This window comes from Hoplias malabaricus, chromosome 4, assembly GCF_029633855.1.
Source record: "Hoplias malabaricus isolate fHopMal1 chromosome 4, fHopMal1.hap1, whole genome shotgun sequence".
Taxonomy (NCBI): domain Eukaryota; kingdom Metazoa; phylum Chordata; class Actinopteri; order Characiformes; family Erythrinidae; genus Hoplias; species Hoplias malabaricus.
This window is the reverse complement of record NC_089803.1, coordinates 26,943,704-26,960,749: the sequence shown is the minus strand read 5'-3', so window position 1 is coordinate 26,960,749 and position 17,046 is coordinate 26,943,704. Positions and strand designations below refer to the sequence as shown.

At 43.3% G+C, this 17,046-nt stretch overlaps 1 protein-coding gene across 1 annotated transcript in view; it reads right to left on the bottom strand.

Moving 5' to 3' along the window:
- The window catches only part of LOC136695001 (uncharacterized), a 37,079-nt gene that overhangs the window by 11,453 nt on the left and 8,580 nt on the right, over positions 1-17,046 (bottom strand). Inside the window, exons 2-4 of the mRNA XM_066668815.1 lie at positions 4,379-4,396; positions 1,027-1,216; positions 659-797 (exon numbers count right to left, since the gene is read on the bottom strand). Coding sequence (XP_066524912.1) covers positions 659-797; positions 1,027-1,216; positions 4,379-4,396 — 347 coding nt within the window. The remainder of the gene's footprint in view (positions 1-658; positions 798-1,026; positions 1,217-4,378; positions 4,397-17,046) is intronic.

Genomic DNA, 17,046 nt, shown 5'->3' with positions numbered 1-17,046 from the left:
CCCTGAGGTGTTCCTTAATTGGCTGGATATAGTGAAGTGGTGTCTCTTTACCAAGGAAAGAATTATGCGATCATCCATGTAGTTGCATTTCATGGTCTTTTAGGGGGTTTTGATGTTTCTGAGTTTGACAGCACATTTATCTTTGTAAGAATGTATTAAACCTGGCTACTCCTACAGTTTCTGCAATCTATCAAATTTGACTAATAATGAATTCCAGCACTTGCATAACATCACTCTGGATGGTGTATTAAGACATCCCACGACTAGAAAACAAATGCAAATTTAACATTGGGAATCAACTCTAGAAGTTTTAGACAACTGTCCAATTAATTTTAAACCTGTGAAAAATGGAGGGTCTATGTAAAAACAAAAACACAATTTGGTTTCTTTGTTTCAAATTGGTTATGGTAGTGCACAAAAGCTAAATTATTAAAATTGTGTCACTTTTGAAATAATTCTGGATCTGAATGTATATGAAGTTATTAGTCAACATTTTAATTTTGTTATTATTGTAGAGCATAAGTTTTATTACTAAAAATATAAATATAAATAAAATAATATTACAACTTATGCAAAAGATACTGTAATATCAAGAAGACTGTACATATAATTTTTATACTAAATTGTGAACACAATTAAAATGTTCCCAGTGACTTACAGGTAATTTACTGTCTTCGCCAGGTTTAGAAGGCGTGAAAATGTTGAGGTAGAGGCAGTCTTCAGACATCTCTGGAACTTCCGTGTTCATAAGAATGTTTTGTACAAGTTGCACAAGTAGTGGTCTGTCTTGAATGCATCTAAAACAAATGTCAACAAACCAAGAAACGTTTTATGTCTGATTTTTCTGAATCAAAATGATCCCACTGTACTCTTATCATGGTTGAATGCTGTCATTGGTTGTTTTTTTGACCTGAGATTGTAGGTTATTTGAAATTTACATTGACTAAACAAAGAACAGCTTCATATACACTACAGGTTACTGAACAGCATGTACACATTCAGTGGAATACGACTTTTTTTCCTTACATGTGCGGATGCTGTGTGGCATCCCTCACTCCGTCCCATGCTTCTGCAGTTTGTGGCGGGGTGAGTCTCAGTTGACCCACTGGGGGCTTTGCAAATGGCACACCCAAATAGCTGTGGATGACTGTATCTTTCCCTTTTACTGTCATATACTGCCCTTTTAGAGCCCCTAACTTTGTCTGAACAACAGGTCCTGTCACACAAAAATGAATAAAAAAGAATTACCCAGTACAGCACAAAAGAGTGCATTCAATTAATGTATTATTGTTCTAGAAAATATTATCAGAAAATCTGACAACCCTTTATTAAACTCTCTTTCTGTGAATTTCAGGCATTAAAGCCTTCAATTCCACTGTGTGCCAAAGCTCAGTTTCTTTCCTTTTGAATTTTAAACAGTCTTAAAGTCAACTAAAATTTCAGTGTTACTAAAAACCCACATCATTTAAAGTTTTACTACCGCAGATTCTTACCATAGTCTTCTCCTGTCACTGGGTTAAGGAGAGCTGCTCCTATCAAACCCCACAGCAGTAAGTACATCGCGATCATGTCTTGGCTCTGAGTAACAAACTGAACCCTAGCTGCATGTTTATTTAAGAGGGTGCTGTGGCCGTTATCACGTAAAAGGAGCGGCAGCAGCCACATGAACTTTGCCTTTCATATTTTGTAAGACGTTACAGGTGGACTGACTGTAAAATCCATTATGTTGTGTAGTGGAAATATTATGCACATATTGCGGTGGCATAAATACTACATAGCGGAGTCAATGATAATTAATTAATTCCATGTTTGGGAGCCATTAAATAATATGTATTTTGTTTACCTGTCTAATTTTAGCTTAGACAAGTAGGTCATCATGTTAGGTGACTTTACATATTATATAGCAGAATTAGCTGGAATTATGTATTATTAATAATTTAAAATAATTATTAAAATAAAATAATTATGGTGCAGCAGGTAGTGTCGCAGTCACACAGATCCAGGGGCCTGGAGGTTGTGGGTTCGATTCCCATTCCGGGTGACTGTCTATGAGGAGTTGGTGTGTTCTCCCCGTGTCTGCGTGGGTTTCCTCCGGGTGCTCCGGTTTCCTCCCACAGTCCAAAAACACATGTTGGTAGGTGGATTGGTGACTTAAAAGTGTCCGTAGGTGTGAGTGAATGTGTGTGTGTGTCTGTGTTGCCCTGTGAAGGACTGACGCCCCCTCCAGGGTGTATTCCTGCCTTGCGCCCAATGATTCCAGGTAGGCTCTGGACCCACCGCAACCCTGAACTGGATAAGCTGTTACAGATAATGAATGAATAATTATTATTAATGAATTATGCTAATTGTCCCTCTGTAGGTTTTTGGCTCTGAAATTGAATCTGAACTACACTTGGTGCACATACCAATAACCAAGGATTGGTTTTATCACACAACTGGTTTATTAATAATAATATCAAATAATCAAAAAAATATAAAAAAATCAAATAATATTGATTTTGAATCAAATTAATTATTTGAAAATCACATTAGATAATAAAATATACATTAACAATAATATTAACAAATTATTAGATTGTAAGACAATAATGAGTCCTAAATAAGCAATTCATTCTATGACATTTTGACTGGACATATGTAATGAGGACGAGACTTTTAGACAAGATTCTTTCACTTCAGGTCTTACTGTAATTAATGAACAATTTAAAATAATACACTTATTTCAAACTGGTATTACAGTATTTGCTAGTACAGACCATGCCCGTAGAGGCTGAAACAGGAAGGTGAACTCAGAAATCTTTGGGGAGGAGTTCATGATGGCTTATGAATACGTATGAAGCCGGACCCCCAAAAATGTACAGGAATGCTGGTCATTAAGTGCTACAGAATGGACAGGTTCAGGTACTCTGGTGAAGGGTTTGATTGGTGTCCTGGATCGTGCGTATGTAAATGAAAGGGGTTAGTGAGTCTATGAATGAACTACTTTTAATAAACTGTTGCATGACTGAGTGTCATGTGAGACGATAGAGAAATAGCATTAGGTTGAGTAAGTTGAATGTCCTTTATTAATTATGACAGAAATTCTAGCGTGACTGAGTATTGAGTATTCAAATGCCACAGCAGTAAAGGGGAAATGATAGTGAAATGCAATAGAGTCAGAGTTGGTCTTAAGATGGCCAAGATCATCGCCTTGGCCGAAATCAATCAATCGATCGATCAAATTGATCAACTAATAATAGAATTTTAAAGTATTACCAGCTAAATTTAAGCCATTAAGCTACAGTGTAAGTGACATTAATCTGGGGCCAGCATGATAGTGCATCATACTGGAAGCATTGGACAGTGTTGCTAAGTCCAGTGTAATTGATGGTGGTTGGGTAATGGTGAGGGGGCTGAGGCTGGCAACAATAGGTGGAAAGTGGATTGGTAGCAGCTTTGAAGTCAAGTACTACAGAGAGGAAGCATTAATAAAGCGAGATGTCCTTTGTTGGCAAGTGTGCCCTGGTGGTGCCTTTCCAATGGCATAGAGGGATGACAGATGAGGCCAAATAAGAAGCCCAAAAAGGGTCCACACCACAGGAATGGCAAGATAGAGTGAAGGCAGTTTGTCATGCGGGAGAAAACTCTGAAAGAGACAAAATCCAAAGGAGCTGAGGAGCTCAAGCAAGGGGGCAAGGTAGAAAGTTGACTCAAATATAGTGAAAATGCCTAGATGGTAATGAAAAACAGGGGCCAGAGAAGAGGCAGCATGTAAGAAGGTGAATTGAATTTGAGGTGGCATATAGTGCATGAGTGGACGGCTGTAAAGAAAAAGACAGGATAAAACGAAACCGCAAGGGGAAGGGGATTAGGATGAAGATATTATACATTAGGAGAGAGGGTGCACTGTAAAGGAAGAGGTGGGGTGTGGGACAGCTGAAAAGGAGAAAGGATTAGGACATGGCCTGTAACAGCACGATGAGCTGGAAAGTCAGAGACAGGGAGTAATGCAGAAGCAATAAGTGGGGAGGTGTGAAGGTCCACCGAAGCACCTGAAAACAGAGCAGAAGCTAGAAGCTGTAGAGTGTGAGCAGCAAGGCAGCACAGGGGAAGGTACGGTATGATAGTCCACAGCAGCATCTGAAAAGAGTATAAACTGGAAGCCGGAGGGTGGGAGGAGCACAGCAGCAGAGGAGTCAGGATGAGGGTCCGCAGTGTAGTGGAGGAAGGCCCAGGTATGCTGAACCTTTTTAAGACTCTCCTTTTTTATATAAAAGAAGAAAACAGAATGCCACATTCCACAGCAGTGTGTGTCAGGAGACATTGTGAACCCCCCTTCCCGCACCCCCCCACACACACACATACACAGAGTCTGTTGAAGATTGAAAGTCTATAAAACCCCCTTTTCTCTCAGAGACTGGAGAAGCTCACACTGACATGATGTCCAGAAACGCCATTAAACCCAAAAGATAACTCAAACGGAGCCTGGGAACTGAGTCATAAGCTTACCACTTGGGGAGACCCAAGACCCCCAGGAGCATCTATCACCCTCAGCTTCGGACTTAATCTTATCAGGAAATCGCCATATGCCGCTAATGTTGTTCTCAAAACATCTGAATTCAACCCAGCCGGAACAGCATGGACCAACAGTGCCCCCAAGACATTTGCGAAATCATATGCCACCAGAAGCATTCTCTCTCTCTCTCTCTCTCTCTCTCTCTCTCTCTCTCTCTCTCCCTGCCTCTCGTGTTACCTTGGACATGTATGCTTTCCTGAATCCAGTTATGCATTGTCAAATGTATTATTATCATTATTATTGTGGAGTCATGTGACAATATACTATTCTTGGGTAAGTGTACACTAAACATGAATCGAGTAACGTGAATCTAGGTTTTATCACGAAAACCTATTTCTCTCTCAATTTAAAAGGACAGTCAAGTATATGCGAGGTATGGATTATGTCATTTTTATATCTCTGGAAACTGGAGACGGTCATGTGTACTTCCCAAACCCAGAAGCCAATCAGAGAACAGCTACCTCCCAAGTGGGCGTAATGGCGCCACATAGAAAAACAGGAATCGCCCTGAAAAGCCCTCTCTTGCCTTCTTGCCTCTTGCTTCTTTTTGACTTGCTCTTTCGACTCCCTATTTTTCCTCTCTGCAGCTGACTGAACCGACTCTCAAGGAGACTCTGAAAAGAGACCAATCTTCATGCGAACGAACAAGGGCCTTGGGCCTGTTAGCATTGCTTAAAACAGTGATTGAGTCAGATAGAAACCTGGTCAGATAGGACCAGCTCCGTCAGCGAGTCTCAACTTATTTTATGTTTGTCTTTTTTACTTACCCGATCAAAGCCTCGTTTCAAGGCTGATCAAAGTAGGTGAACCCTTTTTTTGGCCAGAATAAGGGCCACCGCTGAGATTAGTTGATAATTTGGGTGACCAGATCCGAGATGGTGAAAAAGAGTGCACGTCTCCGGGGGGGCTGACGTGCAGGCTGACGAGAAGGTTATCGACCAATAACGGAAGCTCTAGTGAGACCGTCCAATCCGAAGATTTTAGGCTACTTCACCACTCCCCCTTTCCACTCAAGTGAACCAAACGGAATAGGGGAGGGCGGGACTAGTTTGTGAACGAAACACTTCTCCAAATTCTATGTAAGCTCTAGAAAAACAAAATCCCGGACGTTTGTGAAATTCCTCCCGGACATTTTTTTAAGTCTAAAAAAGAGGACATGTCCGGGTAAAAGAGGACGTCTGGTCACCCTAGATAATTAGAATATTAACAGTAGATACTGACTTCAAGACTTCGCTTCTGAAAATTAGAGAAAACAGAGGGCTTTTAAATTTGATGAACCTTCCTCCTGGATGTGTCTCACCAGGACAGCGAGTCAGCGGAAACCCTTCAACTGGCATCACAATGCTCTGAGGGTGCCTCGAAGTGGCCTGACCCGTAAAGTGACGACGTCCAAGATGAATCAGGCTCAGCAACAACTCCCATGGAAAACAGAGAGGGCCAAGCTCGGACCCTCTGCTATCACCCCAGGAACTGCTGTACCCGTCTGTGGTCGACCTGCTCATAAAAATAACATTTTCAGAAGCTGATGTTTTATTAAGTCTCTTGATGAAGTTACATATTAATTAACTTCATTTAGCAACACATATTAGTCACAAGTCATATAGCCTAGCCGATTATTAAGCCAGAAGATGGGCTTCACCTTCGTTGATCCCTGTTAGAATTTGATAATCATGCTATGTATCAAATAATTATTATTACTTTTTAATAAAGTGTTCTTTGATTTGAAATAATACTGTGTATAGAGTTTATTCATAAAAGTCTGAAAATCCTGAAACTCACTCCCTAGCGTGAACAGTATCCCAATTTTTGATAAATAGTTAATATTGTTGTTATCTAAACTAAGTAATAATAATAATAATTTATAATCGATAATCACCATTAAGCAGAAATAATTCAAATACTGTTACCACGCTACATGTACATATAAATTTTTGGTGCCCACACGAGGCAGGAGAAAATAATTTTATGAACAGACTATATACACTGAAAATAACTTCAGCTTGGTTTGCCCTGCATTACATAAACATATCTGTCGCTGATAACGGTTGATGTTCAAAAGTTTGATGTGGGCAATTTCGTGTGTGTGTGTGTTACTGCTGAATATATCTGTTGCTGTGGTATATACTGTAACAATAACTTTTATTGAAGTGCGTGGCCCTGCGGCATTTTGCATGCATAAACTTTAATTGGCCTTAGCAAATTCCCATTATCCTGCAGTGGTAAAATTTGCTACGGGTCGACCCTAGACTCCCTCCGCTCATTTAGACATTTGGACTGCTACCAAGGCTAAACGAATTGCACGCTAGGCGATTGGAGGATATTGAGAACACATCCACGGAGAGAACGTGAGCTGAACGCCGTGAGACTACGGTCTGTGTCTGTTGAAATCTCGCTATTGTTGAATCAGGACAGTCTCCATCAGCGGTTCTCCACTGAGAACTGACCTCATGATTCAAGAAACGGACCCCTTTCAAGGGGCGGAGCTAAAACTGAGGGTGGAAATTCAAAATGCCCACAACACAGAGGAAGCCTAACTCCCTCACCTGGTTAAAGTGCGCAATTACAGGGAAATCACTTCATAACTAGCGCAAATTGAAGAGTGTATTTTCCCGTGCTCCTCCTTGTGGTCAAGTGTGGTGTTACTCTTGACGTTTTGATTCCCCGTACAACCCCTAGTGGTTTGGAGGTTGTTCGCTGAGACAACCTAAATTGTCTGTCAGCCCTCTGGTGTTTAAAATTTGTCACTACAACTGAAATCCTTTTAATGTACCTTAGTGTTTGAAATCTGCGTTCCCATGTTAAAATTTTCCTGTTAGCACCCTCCAGTGTTAAAGCTTGCCGCTACAGTGGAGATTCCCATTCGTGTTGCATTGTGTCTGCTCGTGTTGTGGTTATTTGAATCTCCATCAGCGCCGACTGGTGTTCATTGTTTGCCATCACATTATAAATTTGCTTGTCGCCCTCTGGTGTCCCGGTCTGGTATTGCTATTCAAGTTCAACTTCAATGATGAAGCTTGCTGTTGCTGTTTAGATTTCCTTTCAGTGTCCTCTGGTGGAGAAACCTGCTATCGCAATTAAAGTTGTTTGGTTATTTCTCATTCACAAACCTGGTATTACAGTTTTGAGTGGCTGTCACTAAACCCTGCATATCTAAATAACTGTGAATAAGGCATTGAAACACAGTAAGCTGATACAGCTATAACATACATTGTGCAGTAATTAGAGACTGTCATTTTAACTTGATACCAGTTTATAAACACATTTAAAATAATTTTTTAATTATTAAAAAAAAAATTGATCCCTTTCTGCTCACTTGCATATAGCAACTTCCCCTCCTCACTCTACCACTAACAGTTTTCCTTTTAGAAATTCACAAGTGGACTAGAACACCATACAGGCTAGCATTTATTCTTAAGGTACTCAGTACAGGTGAATTTTAATTCAGGTGTATTTAAAAGGGATTAACAAGATTTAACCTAATTAAATAGAATTAAAGCACACCTCACAGTTAGGCACAGCTAACATGGCAGAAGGGACCTCTCACTCAGAAGTATATGGAGATAGCTTGTGGGATGAGGCATTCTCTGCCCTAACCAGCCTCACCAGTGATGTGATACCTGGACTCGCAGAAATAGAGCAGAAAGCTTCACAGGTCAGTCATGAGCACATGGTGGCCAAGTGGGTAGATGACCACTTAACAGACATACTCAAGGGCAAACCCCTAACTGAGGCATTAGGTCAAATAGCCACCCTAGCTGTAGTACAGCTCAGGGCCAGTGAACGTGAATTTGATGTATCATGGCGACAGCGGGCAAGGGTAGAGGCGGAATTAAGTCAGCTTCAGCAAGAAATGGCTGAAGGGAACACCCTGCCACATGTCACTCCTAATGTGCCACCTAGTGCTGCTAGCAAAAAACAGGACCAGCAGGAAGACAGTGAGGATCAGGAACCAGACTCAGGGACCATAAACTTTAGAGCTGCTACAGCACCTCCTCTGGTATCAACAGGTATTGCGCCGGCCCCTGTGTCTCCTGTCAGCCGTCCATTCCAATGCCCTGCTAGGCCCAGAGCACTGCAACCCAGTGCCTGGCCCCCTCAACTTCTACACTCTCCCAGTCCCTCATACAAGGATCTGGACAAAATTGCATGCAATATAACATGCTTTGGTCCCAAACCAGATGGTTCTAATGATATCTTTTCTTATCTGAAAGATATTGATTTCTATCTACAACGGTTCCCCGGAATCACAGTAGATGACAAACTTTATGTGATTAAACTGACCTCTAGCCGAGATGTCAGTAACTTCATTGAATGCCAGCCAGACTATCTGAAAGCGTGATATGAAGTGCTTTGCCAAGCATTGGAGGAAGAATTCTCCAATTACCTGTGACAGACAGGACTGGCCGCTGCTTTGAATGTAAAACAGCAATGCCAAGAATCCCCTCAGCAGTATTATAACAGACACAGACAGGCATATTTCGGACCTACAAATGACTCCGGAATGGAGGGAGAGTTCAATTTTAAATCATTATTTATCCAAAACTTCCATTCCCACACTAGTCCTCAGCTGGGAGTCTCAGCTTGCCCTCGTACCCTGTCTAGCAGACAGTTGCGTGACTTAGCTCTTAGAGGTTTCCTAAAATCCCAACGATATGCAAACAAATGGCCTGAAAACCTGATGTTCTCTCTATCAGCTCTGTGCAATCTGACCTAGAGCCATCCTCTAACACCTCAGAAATGGTAAAGTTATGTAGAAGAGGTGACAAGTGAAGCTCCATCTTCTAGTGTACAGTGCGATCTCCTTGTGACCCAGACAAGCACTGAGAACTAAATGGTACAGGGGGGTGACTCACAAACACCCTCCAGTGCTGTCTTGGTTGTTCAGTTAGATGGCAGAGAAGGTTTAATGCCACATGACATTTCGGTCATTGAAGGCGATACATCCGTCCAACAATTCATGGGACATTTAACTGAAAAATGTATTGCACGTAAGTTCTATTTGTTCACCATTGTGGAGGGAAGGTTAGTGCATGAGGCCCTGCTGGACACTGCATCAGATGTCACCCTAATGTCTTTGACCTTGTTCCACCAGGTTCGAGCCATTGCGCGGCGTTAAAATAATGAGCTACAGCTCCAAGACTGTTCTCTTAAAATTCAGCCGTACTCACATGCAGGCCTCACAATTCAGTCTATTGCGCTAATACACGTAGCCATTGGACCGATGACTTTGGTGCATCCAGTTCACGTGTCTCCTCTTGAAACAATTCCCTTCCTCATCGGCAAAGACCTCCTTAATCGATTTGAAACACTGATTGACTTGGTTGACGTGAGCCTTTGCCCATCTGCACCCCACACCACCGGAAAGCTCAGTGTTGCCGCCTTGAAATCCGACCTGAATCAATAGAAGGTCCACCAAGTCAGACCCCTCACATCGAGGAGAAGGAAATTGAGCCCATGGTGGCCACACCAGAGACTGCAGTCTCTTCTTGGCCCCCTAATGCCATGTTAGAACAGCGGAGCACATTTCTGTGCACTTTCACTAAGCCTTCCACAGCAGATACTCCCAGCCTTGCCATCGTGAACGGCCTCATAATGTAAGATCATCACATTGACAATGCCGTTCTGGCTCTATGGACTGACAAGTCCACCATAACCAGAACAATCTTTGAGACCCTGAGCCTCACTCAACCAAATATTCCTTTGGTGAGCAGTCCTTGTTGCTCTCATCTCAACACAACATCAAAAGTAATGTCACCCACTGATGGAATTTGTGCTCTAACAATCCAGTGGAAAAAAAGGGTACTCACCCATTACTTCTTGGTCATCCCTAACTTGCCACATGACACTTGGAAGTGACTTCTTGGTGCGCCTTAATGTCCACAGACACAATAATGTGCTGTAGTCCTTGACTGAAATTTTGACAGAAACCTGGTCCTCAGATCCCAGCAACCTAGGCTCAGGACGAACTTATCCTGAGGTATATCAGGTTGACAACCAAGGTTCCTTTGTGGTACCCGTGAACACTGCAAATGTACCCATCAGCTTGGTCATGCGACCTGGCCAACACTTCAGCCACACTAATACGCTTTTCCAACCATCACCTCAGTTCTTTGAACTAGGTCTCACCTTAGAAGCCTCACCTTTGGTGGAAACATGAGCAAGATCCACTTATCTGTTCGTACGAAATGAAACCACTCAACCCTTAACAATTCCTCATTCATCTCCTTTGGGTTGGTTGGTCAGTACAAAAATCCATGACTTTGAGTTGTGAATCCCTATTATAGTACCAATGCCTGAGTCCCCGGTCCTTGATCACCCAGAACCAAAGTTGTTCTATACTCAACCGACACGAGCCGTTGCTCTCTTCTTGGCTCTGGACATGAGCAAAGACACCATTTGCAGAATAGATCTAGCTGATGATGATGGTCATGGTCCTTTCTTTGGACTCATCCCTGCAATCCTCCTGGGAACCATCCCTTTTCCCAGAAATGGGAGAAGACACCTTGAGTCCCCACAATTCAAAATAACTATCTGACTCTGAATTTATGATTCAAGTCAAACAAGTTCTAAAGAAGGCCGATGCACTCCAAATCGAGGAAGAACGTGAGAAACTCTGTGGTGTGCTTCATAAATATCAAAAATCTTCACTCAGTGCACATTCCCACTCAGCCAGGAGCACCACCCATGTTTGTCCGCCAATACAAAATCCCGTTGGCATCATATGGACAGGTACAGAAAATCATTGATGACTTGCTGGAAAAGGGCATAATTTGACCCTGCAACAGCACGTACTCTGCACCATTATGGCCTGTCATAAAACCCAATGGTAAATGGTATCTGACCATTGATTATCGGAAACTAAATCAACAGGTTCCATTGTCTCAGAGGCCGATGACACAATTAGAGCAAGAATCAGTCCGAAACGCTAAATACTTTTCCACCATCGATGTAGCCTCTAGATTCTGGACTATCCCGTTGCAAGCAGAAGGCCAACAAGCTAGTTTTCACCTTTGCGAACCGACAGTATACATTCACTCTGTGTCCCTTCGGGTACGCCAACTTGCCAGCAGAATTCAACATATTCTTGAACAAAGCATGCCCTGATGCCCATGAGCGAGGCACCCTAATATATGAGGATTACATACTCATGCATAACCACTCCCTACAGGCACACATTGACGAGATTGATAATATTTTTGACCAGCTCACGACAGCAGGTGCGAAAATATCACTCTCCAAATGACAGTGGTGCAGAACAAAGGTGAATTACTTCAGTCTACTCGTAAGCACTGATGGCGTTGAACCACAAATGAGTCAAGTGCAAGGGGTAACAGACCTCACAGCACCAACCAATCTTAAGGAACTCCATAGTTTCTTAGGAGTATGCAATCACTCACACCAGTTCACTATTCAAAAACTATGCACACCTAGCCTGTCCACTTTATGACCTACTAAAAAAGGTAGGTGAATTCCCAATTCACCTGGGACAAAGCCCAGGAACAAGCCATGCAGGCACTGAAATCAAAACTGTGTACGGCCCCATGCCTTGCCTATCCCGACAGTAGTAAAACTATGCTGGCTGCTGAACACAAATATAGTGACTGTGAAAAAGCACTACTAGCAACAGTGTGTGCAGTCAAACACTTCTCCAACTACCTAGGTGGTCAGAAGGTGATTGTTGAAACTCATCATCAGCCAGTCACTTTCCTAAACAGCCAACAAATTCGAGAGGGTGTAGTGACTAACGCTTGAGTAGCCTCCTGGCTAATGGCTCTTCAAAGCTTTGACTTGGAGGTATGTTACGCTCAAAACTACAAGAGCCCTCTAGGCACAGGCCTTGCCTCCTGCAGGTGATGCGAATGAGACATTCCTTCCCAAGTGCCACAGACTCTGGAGACCCTTGTACCTACCATGGCTAACCACCACTATTTCGACTCTAACACATGCAAAGACCTTGTCACTGCATACATAGATGGTTGTTCGTTCCGTCGAGAACACACACTAATGGCAGGGGTGGGCATTGTCGGAATAAGCGGGTGGCCTCACAAACCCCTAATGTTCAAATTGGGTGCTCAGTCCCCCCAATATGCTGAAATAGCAGGAATTATCATCACAATTCAGTCTGCGGTCCAGAAAAGCATAAAAACGTTGGTGATCTGCACAGACTCCAACTATGCATGCCTAAGCTTCACATGCCATTTGAAACTGTGGAAAACCAACAACTACAACACATCAAACAAAAAGCCAGTCAAACACAAAGAGCTTTTCGCGGCATGTGAACACTTGGTAGACAATGACCTGCAGATCTACTGGAAGAAAGTGAGGGGCCACTCCCGAATCCCGGGAGATGACAAAGAATTCAATGACCAGGCAGATAGCTTGGCCAAACAAGGGGCCCGTGAAGGCACATCATGGACATTCAATCCCTCCCTTTATCCAAACCCTCCCGACACCAATGTCCTAGCTATTATACAGTCTCGAACAGTAGAGACAGTGTCACCTGACTAAAAGTGCTAAAAATGCTAAAATTACCACTGTCTCCATTAACCGTACTTTTTCTGACACCGACTTAATTGCTCTCCAGGCTCGGGACCCATCCATTTCCAAAATGCTTATGCATTTCTCTGACCCATCTACATGTCCCATCTCGGTTCAAGATCTTGACACCATACCAGGCCTTAAAGACCTATATGATGCCAGAATGTCACTCCAGGTCATCAAAGGCTTGCTTGTTCATGCCACTGACTTGCACACTGCGTTCATGGTTCCTCAGTGCCACAGGGGGGTGATATTGATGCATGCCCATGGCTCAGATAGAGCGAGTCAACAGAACTGTTGCTAGCATACTGAAAAAGTATGTAGCAGCAAACCAGCAAGACTGGGATGTCAAGCTACCCCTTGTACTGATGGCCATACGTGTGATGCCACATGATGCTGTCGGGGTCTCAGCCTTTGAGTTGATGTCAGGGAGACAGATGACTCTGCCTCTACATCTGTTTTATCAGCCAGGTGAAGCTAGCATAGCAGTAGCCTACACCACTCATCAGTATATGGAGGATCTGCGGAAACACCTCAAAGCCACTTTTGCATTTGCCCAGCAGAAACGGGAAAAAGTGCAGAAGGTCGCAAAGCATACGATGATCACAAGGCATCCCATGACGAACTCCAAATAGGGGACAAGGTGTGGTACTACATCTTTGTCCAACCTGATGGAAGGTTGCGAAAAACAGAGGGTAATCTGTCCCCCGTTGTGTACCAGATCAAAATCAACGAAGGTCAGGGCAGTGCCAATCCAAATCAGGCCACACAAAACCCCCATGGGACCTGTAGGGGACACTAACGTTTGTGTTGGGTCATAAACAATAGAACCAAAGGCAAGAAGGGTGTTGGTTAACAACCAGCTACAGCCTTCTACTCCCAACCTTAGTCCTTCTATCTCTCTTCCCCTCTTCCTCTCACTCTTCAGCAGGCAATAAGCTTCTAGCCAGACCGAGGACACTCAGGGTGCAAGATCCTAGTCCCTCATTGTTAATTATTTTAGAGTGTTTATCCTAGATATAAAACCTTTATCAAAAGGTGGGTATAGTGATAGATTTTTCTAAAAGTGACTCGCCGTAATTACTCAAATCTAATTATGATCATTTCTCCTGGTAGGATGGCCCCGCTGCTCATTCTCCTGATCATCGGCTCCCTAGGAACCGTTTTACTCCCTGAAGTGATTGACTCCAGAATAATACTGAAAGACCAGCCAGGATTGCTAATCACTAACTGTCGCCTACATACCCAGAGAGTATTTGTACAGTTGAATCCTGCTGAAGCATGTAGGAAAAACCTACCGATAACCGCCTTGCACACTGGCCGGAATGGAGCTAGATGGACTGAGGAAGCTATCAGCCATGCAGAAGCTGACGTAACTCATATGCTACACCAGCTACAAACATTTACCATAACGCAATCAGAATTAAGTGGTTTTAATAAACGATCTTAACGTTTCATAGGGGGATTGCTAATGGCAATCAGAAATCAGCTCCTATGTGGATAGCTTAGCCATGGGGAGGATTCCCCCTATCTGGTTCCTCTATCCTTAGTACAGGAGATTCTCTCTACAGCAACTTGAGAAGTAGTCACTGATCTCCAGGCCCACCTAGCTTATGCCTTAGGTAGCACCATCCCAATTTATGTCAATCCCCAAGACAGAGAATTACCATTCATCATTAACCTTCCCATAATGGTGCCCAAAAACATCTACCGTTTGAAAGGTGTTATTTACATTTACATTTATGCATTTGGCAGACGCTTTTATCCAAAGCGACTTACAAAAGAGGATCTAACATTCGAACTACAGCACAAATTATACAAAATACCTTACATTAAGTGCAATATGCCAGGAAGTAATAAGTGCATTAAAGAAAGACATTCAGTGCAAAAGATACTCTCGGAAGAGCTGGGTTTTCAATGATTTCTTGAATGAAGAGAGGGTTTCTGTTGCTCTGATAGTGCTTGGAAGCTTGTTCCACCAGCGTGGTACCAGAGATGAGAATAGCCTCAACTGACCTGTACGGGGGGTTGGTCGTGTTAGTAGGCGCTCCTTTGAGGAACGGAGAGGGCGGGCGCTAATGTATGGTTTTAAGAGTCTATTGAGGTAGATGGGAGCAGAACCAGTGAATACTCTGAAGGCCATCATTATTAATTGTTATTAATGTTGGGTTCTGGCAGGATTCTGCCTATGTTCGTGTAAAGACAACAACTCTTGTAGCATACCAGGATGATAACCCTGATCTATACTTGGTGCCTAACTTGCTTATGTGCACACTCACCAAAGACATCCACTACTTGTGCCCTAGCAAACCTTTTATTTGTGACAGCATGAATGGGATTTGTGGCCTTAAGCCTATGATGAGTAATACTCAGTGCCCGGTGGTCATCACACCTCGACGATTGGTAAGCAGTACACAAGCTGAGATTGTTGGAGACCGTTGGTTGGTCAACACCCACTTTAGAGAGGCCCTATTAACCTATGATCAACATGACACCTCAGAAAGCGTACCCCTTCCTAGCCAGATTTTCTGAGTAGATGTCCCCGTAAATGCAATCCTACATGTAGGAGACCTGGCCCTGTATCATCTGAACCCTGACCAATATGAGAGTGACATAGAAATTTCAGATTTCTTCTCCAAGCACACCATCGAGCTAGATGCCAAAACATTAATTCACCTAGAATATGAGGGAACCCAAGTCATTAACCTAACCCCTATATAGCACCCTTAAAGAACTGTCATCTCAACCCCTCTGGCAAGTACAGCCTGTCACCTATGCATGGTCCACTCCAGACACCTTATTGGTGGCACTGAATAGGGTACCTTTTGACCTTTGGTATAGCATGGCTCTACTTCAAACGCACTCAAGCCCTCAAGAAACTTGGTCTGATAAAATGGTTAAGTTTGTTAGACACAAGAGAGCCCGGAGAGGTTGGTCCCCAAGTTTTAGATATGAAGCCAAGGGCAATGTCGAAGAACCAGCTCTCGAGGTTGCGTTTGAACAAGACCTACCCATAAGTAATTAGAATTCATTCATTACACAAACAACAACACTTAATATGCAACCATACACACTGATACGAAGACATCAGCAATTTTTTTCCAGCTCCATGTTCCCTACCGGACCGCAAAAATAAAAAAGGGGGGAATGTAGTGGAGGAAGGCCCAGGTAAGCTAAACCTTTTTAAGACTTTTTTATATAAAAGAAGAAAACGGAATGCCACATTCCACAGCAGTGTGTGTCAGGAGACTTTGTGAAACCACCCCAGCAGGAGCGAGTGCATGCCATTCAGTGGACGCAGGGCGCTGTTTGTTTGTGAGGGTAAGGCATAGGGATGAGTGTCCACAGCAGTTTCTGAGGAGAGAGTGCAAGCTGTGAAGTTGGAGGTGGGCGGTGCAGCCACTATGGGGTTGGGACAAAGGTCTGTGGCATGAGAGAGGACGGCTGTAAAGGAAGAGGCAGGATGAAGCAAAACCGCAAGAGGAAGGGGATTAGGATGAAGGTCCACATTAGGATAGAGGGTGCACTGTAAATGAAGAGGCGGGGTGTGGGACAGCTGAAAAGGAGAGAGGATTAGGATATGACCTGTAACCGCACCCAAGAAGATGATGAGCTGGAAAGTCAGGGAGTAGTGCAGCAGCAATAAGTGGGGAGTGAAGGTCCACCAAAGCACCTGAAAACAGAGCAGAAGCTAGAAGCTGTAGAGTGTGAGCAGCAAGGCAGCACAGGGGAGGGTATGGTACGATAGTCCACAGTAGCATCTGAAAAGAGTATAAACTGGAAGCCAGAGGGTGGGAGGAGCACAGCAGCAGAGTAGTCAGGATGAGGGACATTCAAGTATATGCGAGGTATGGGTTATGTCATTTTTATTTCTCAATCAGAGAATGGCTACCTCCCAAGTAAGCATAATGGCACCACATAGAAAAACAGGAGGCGCCCTGAAAAGCCATCTC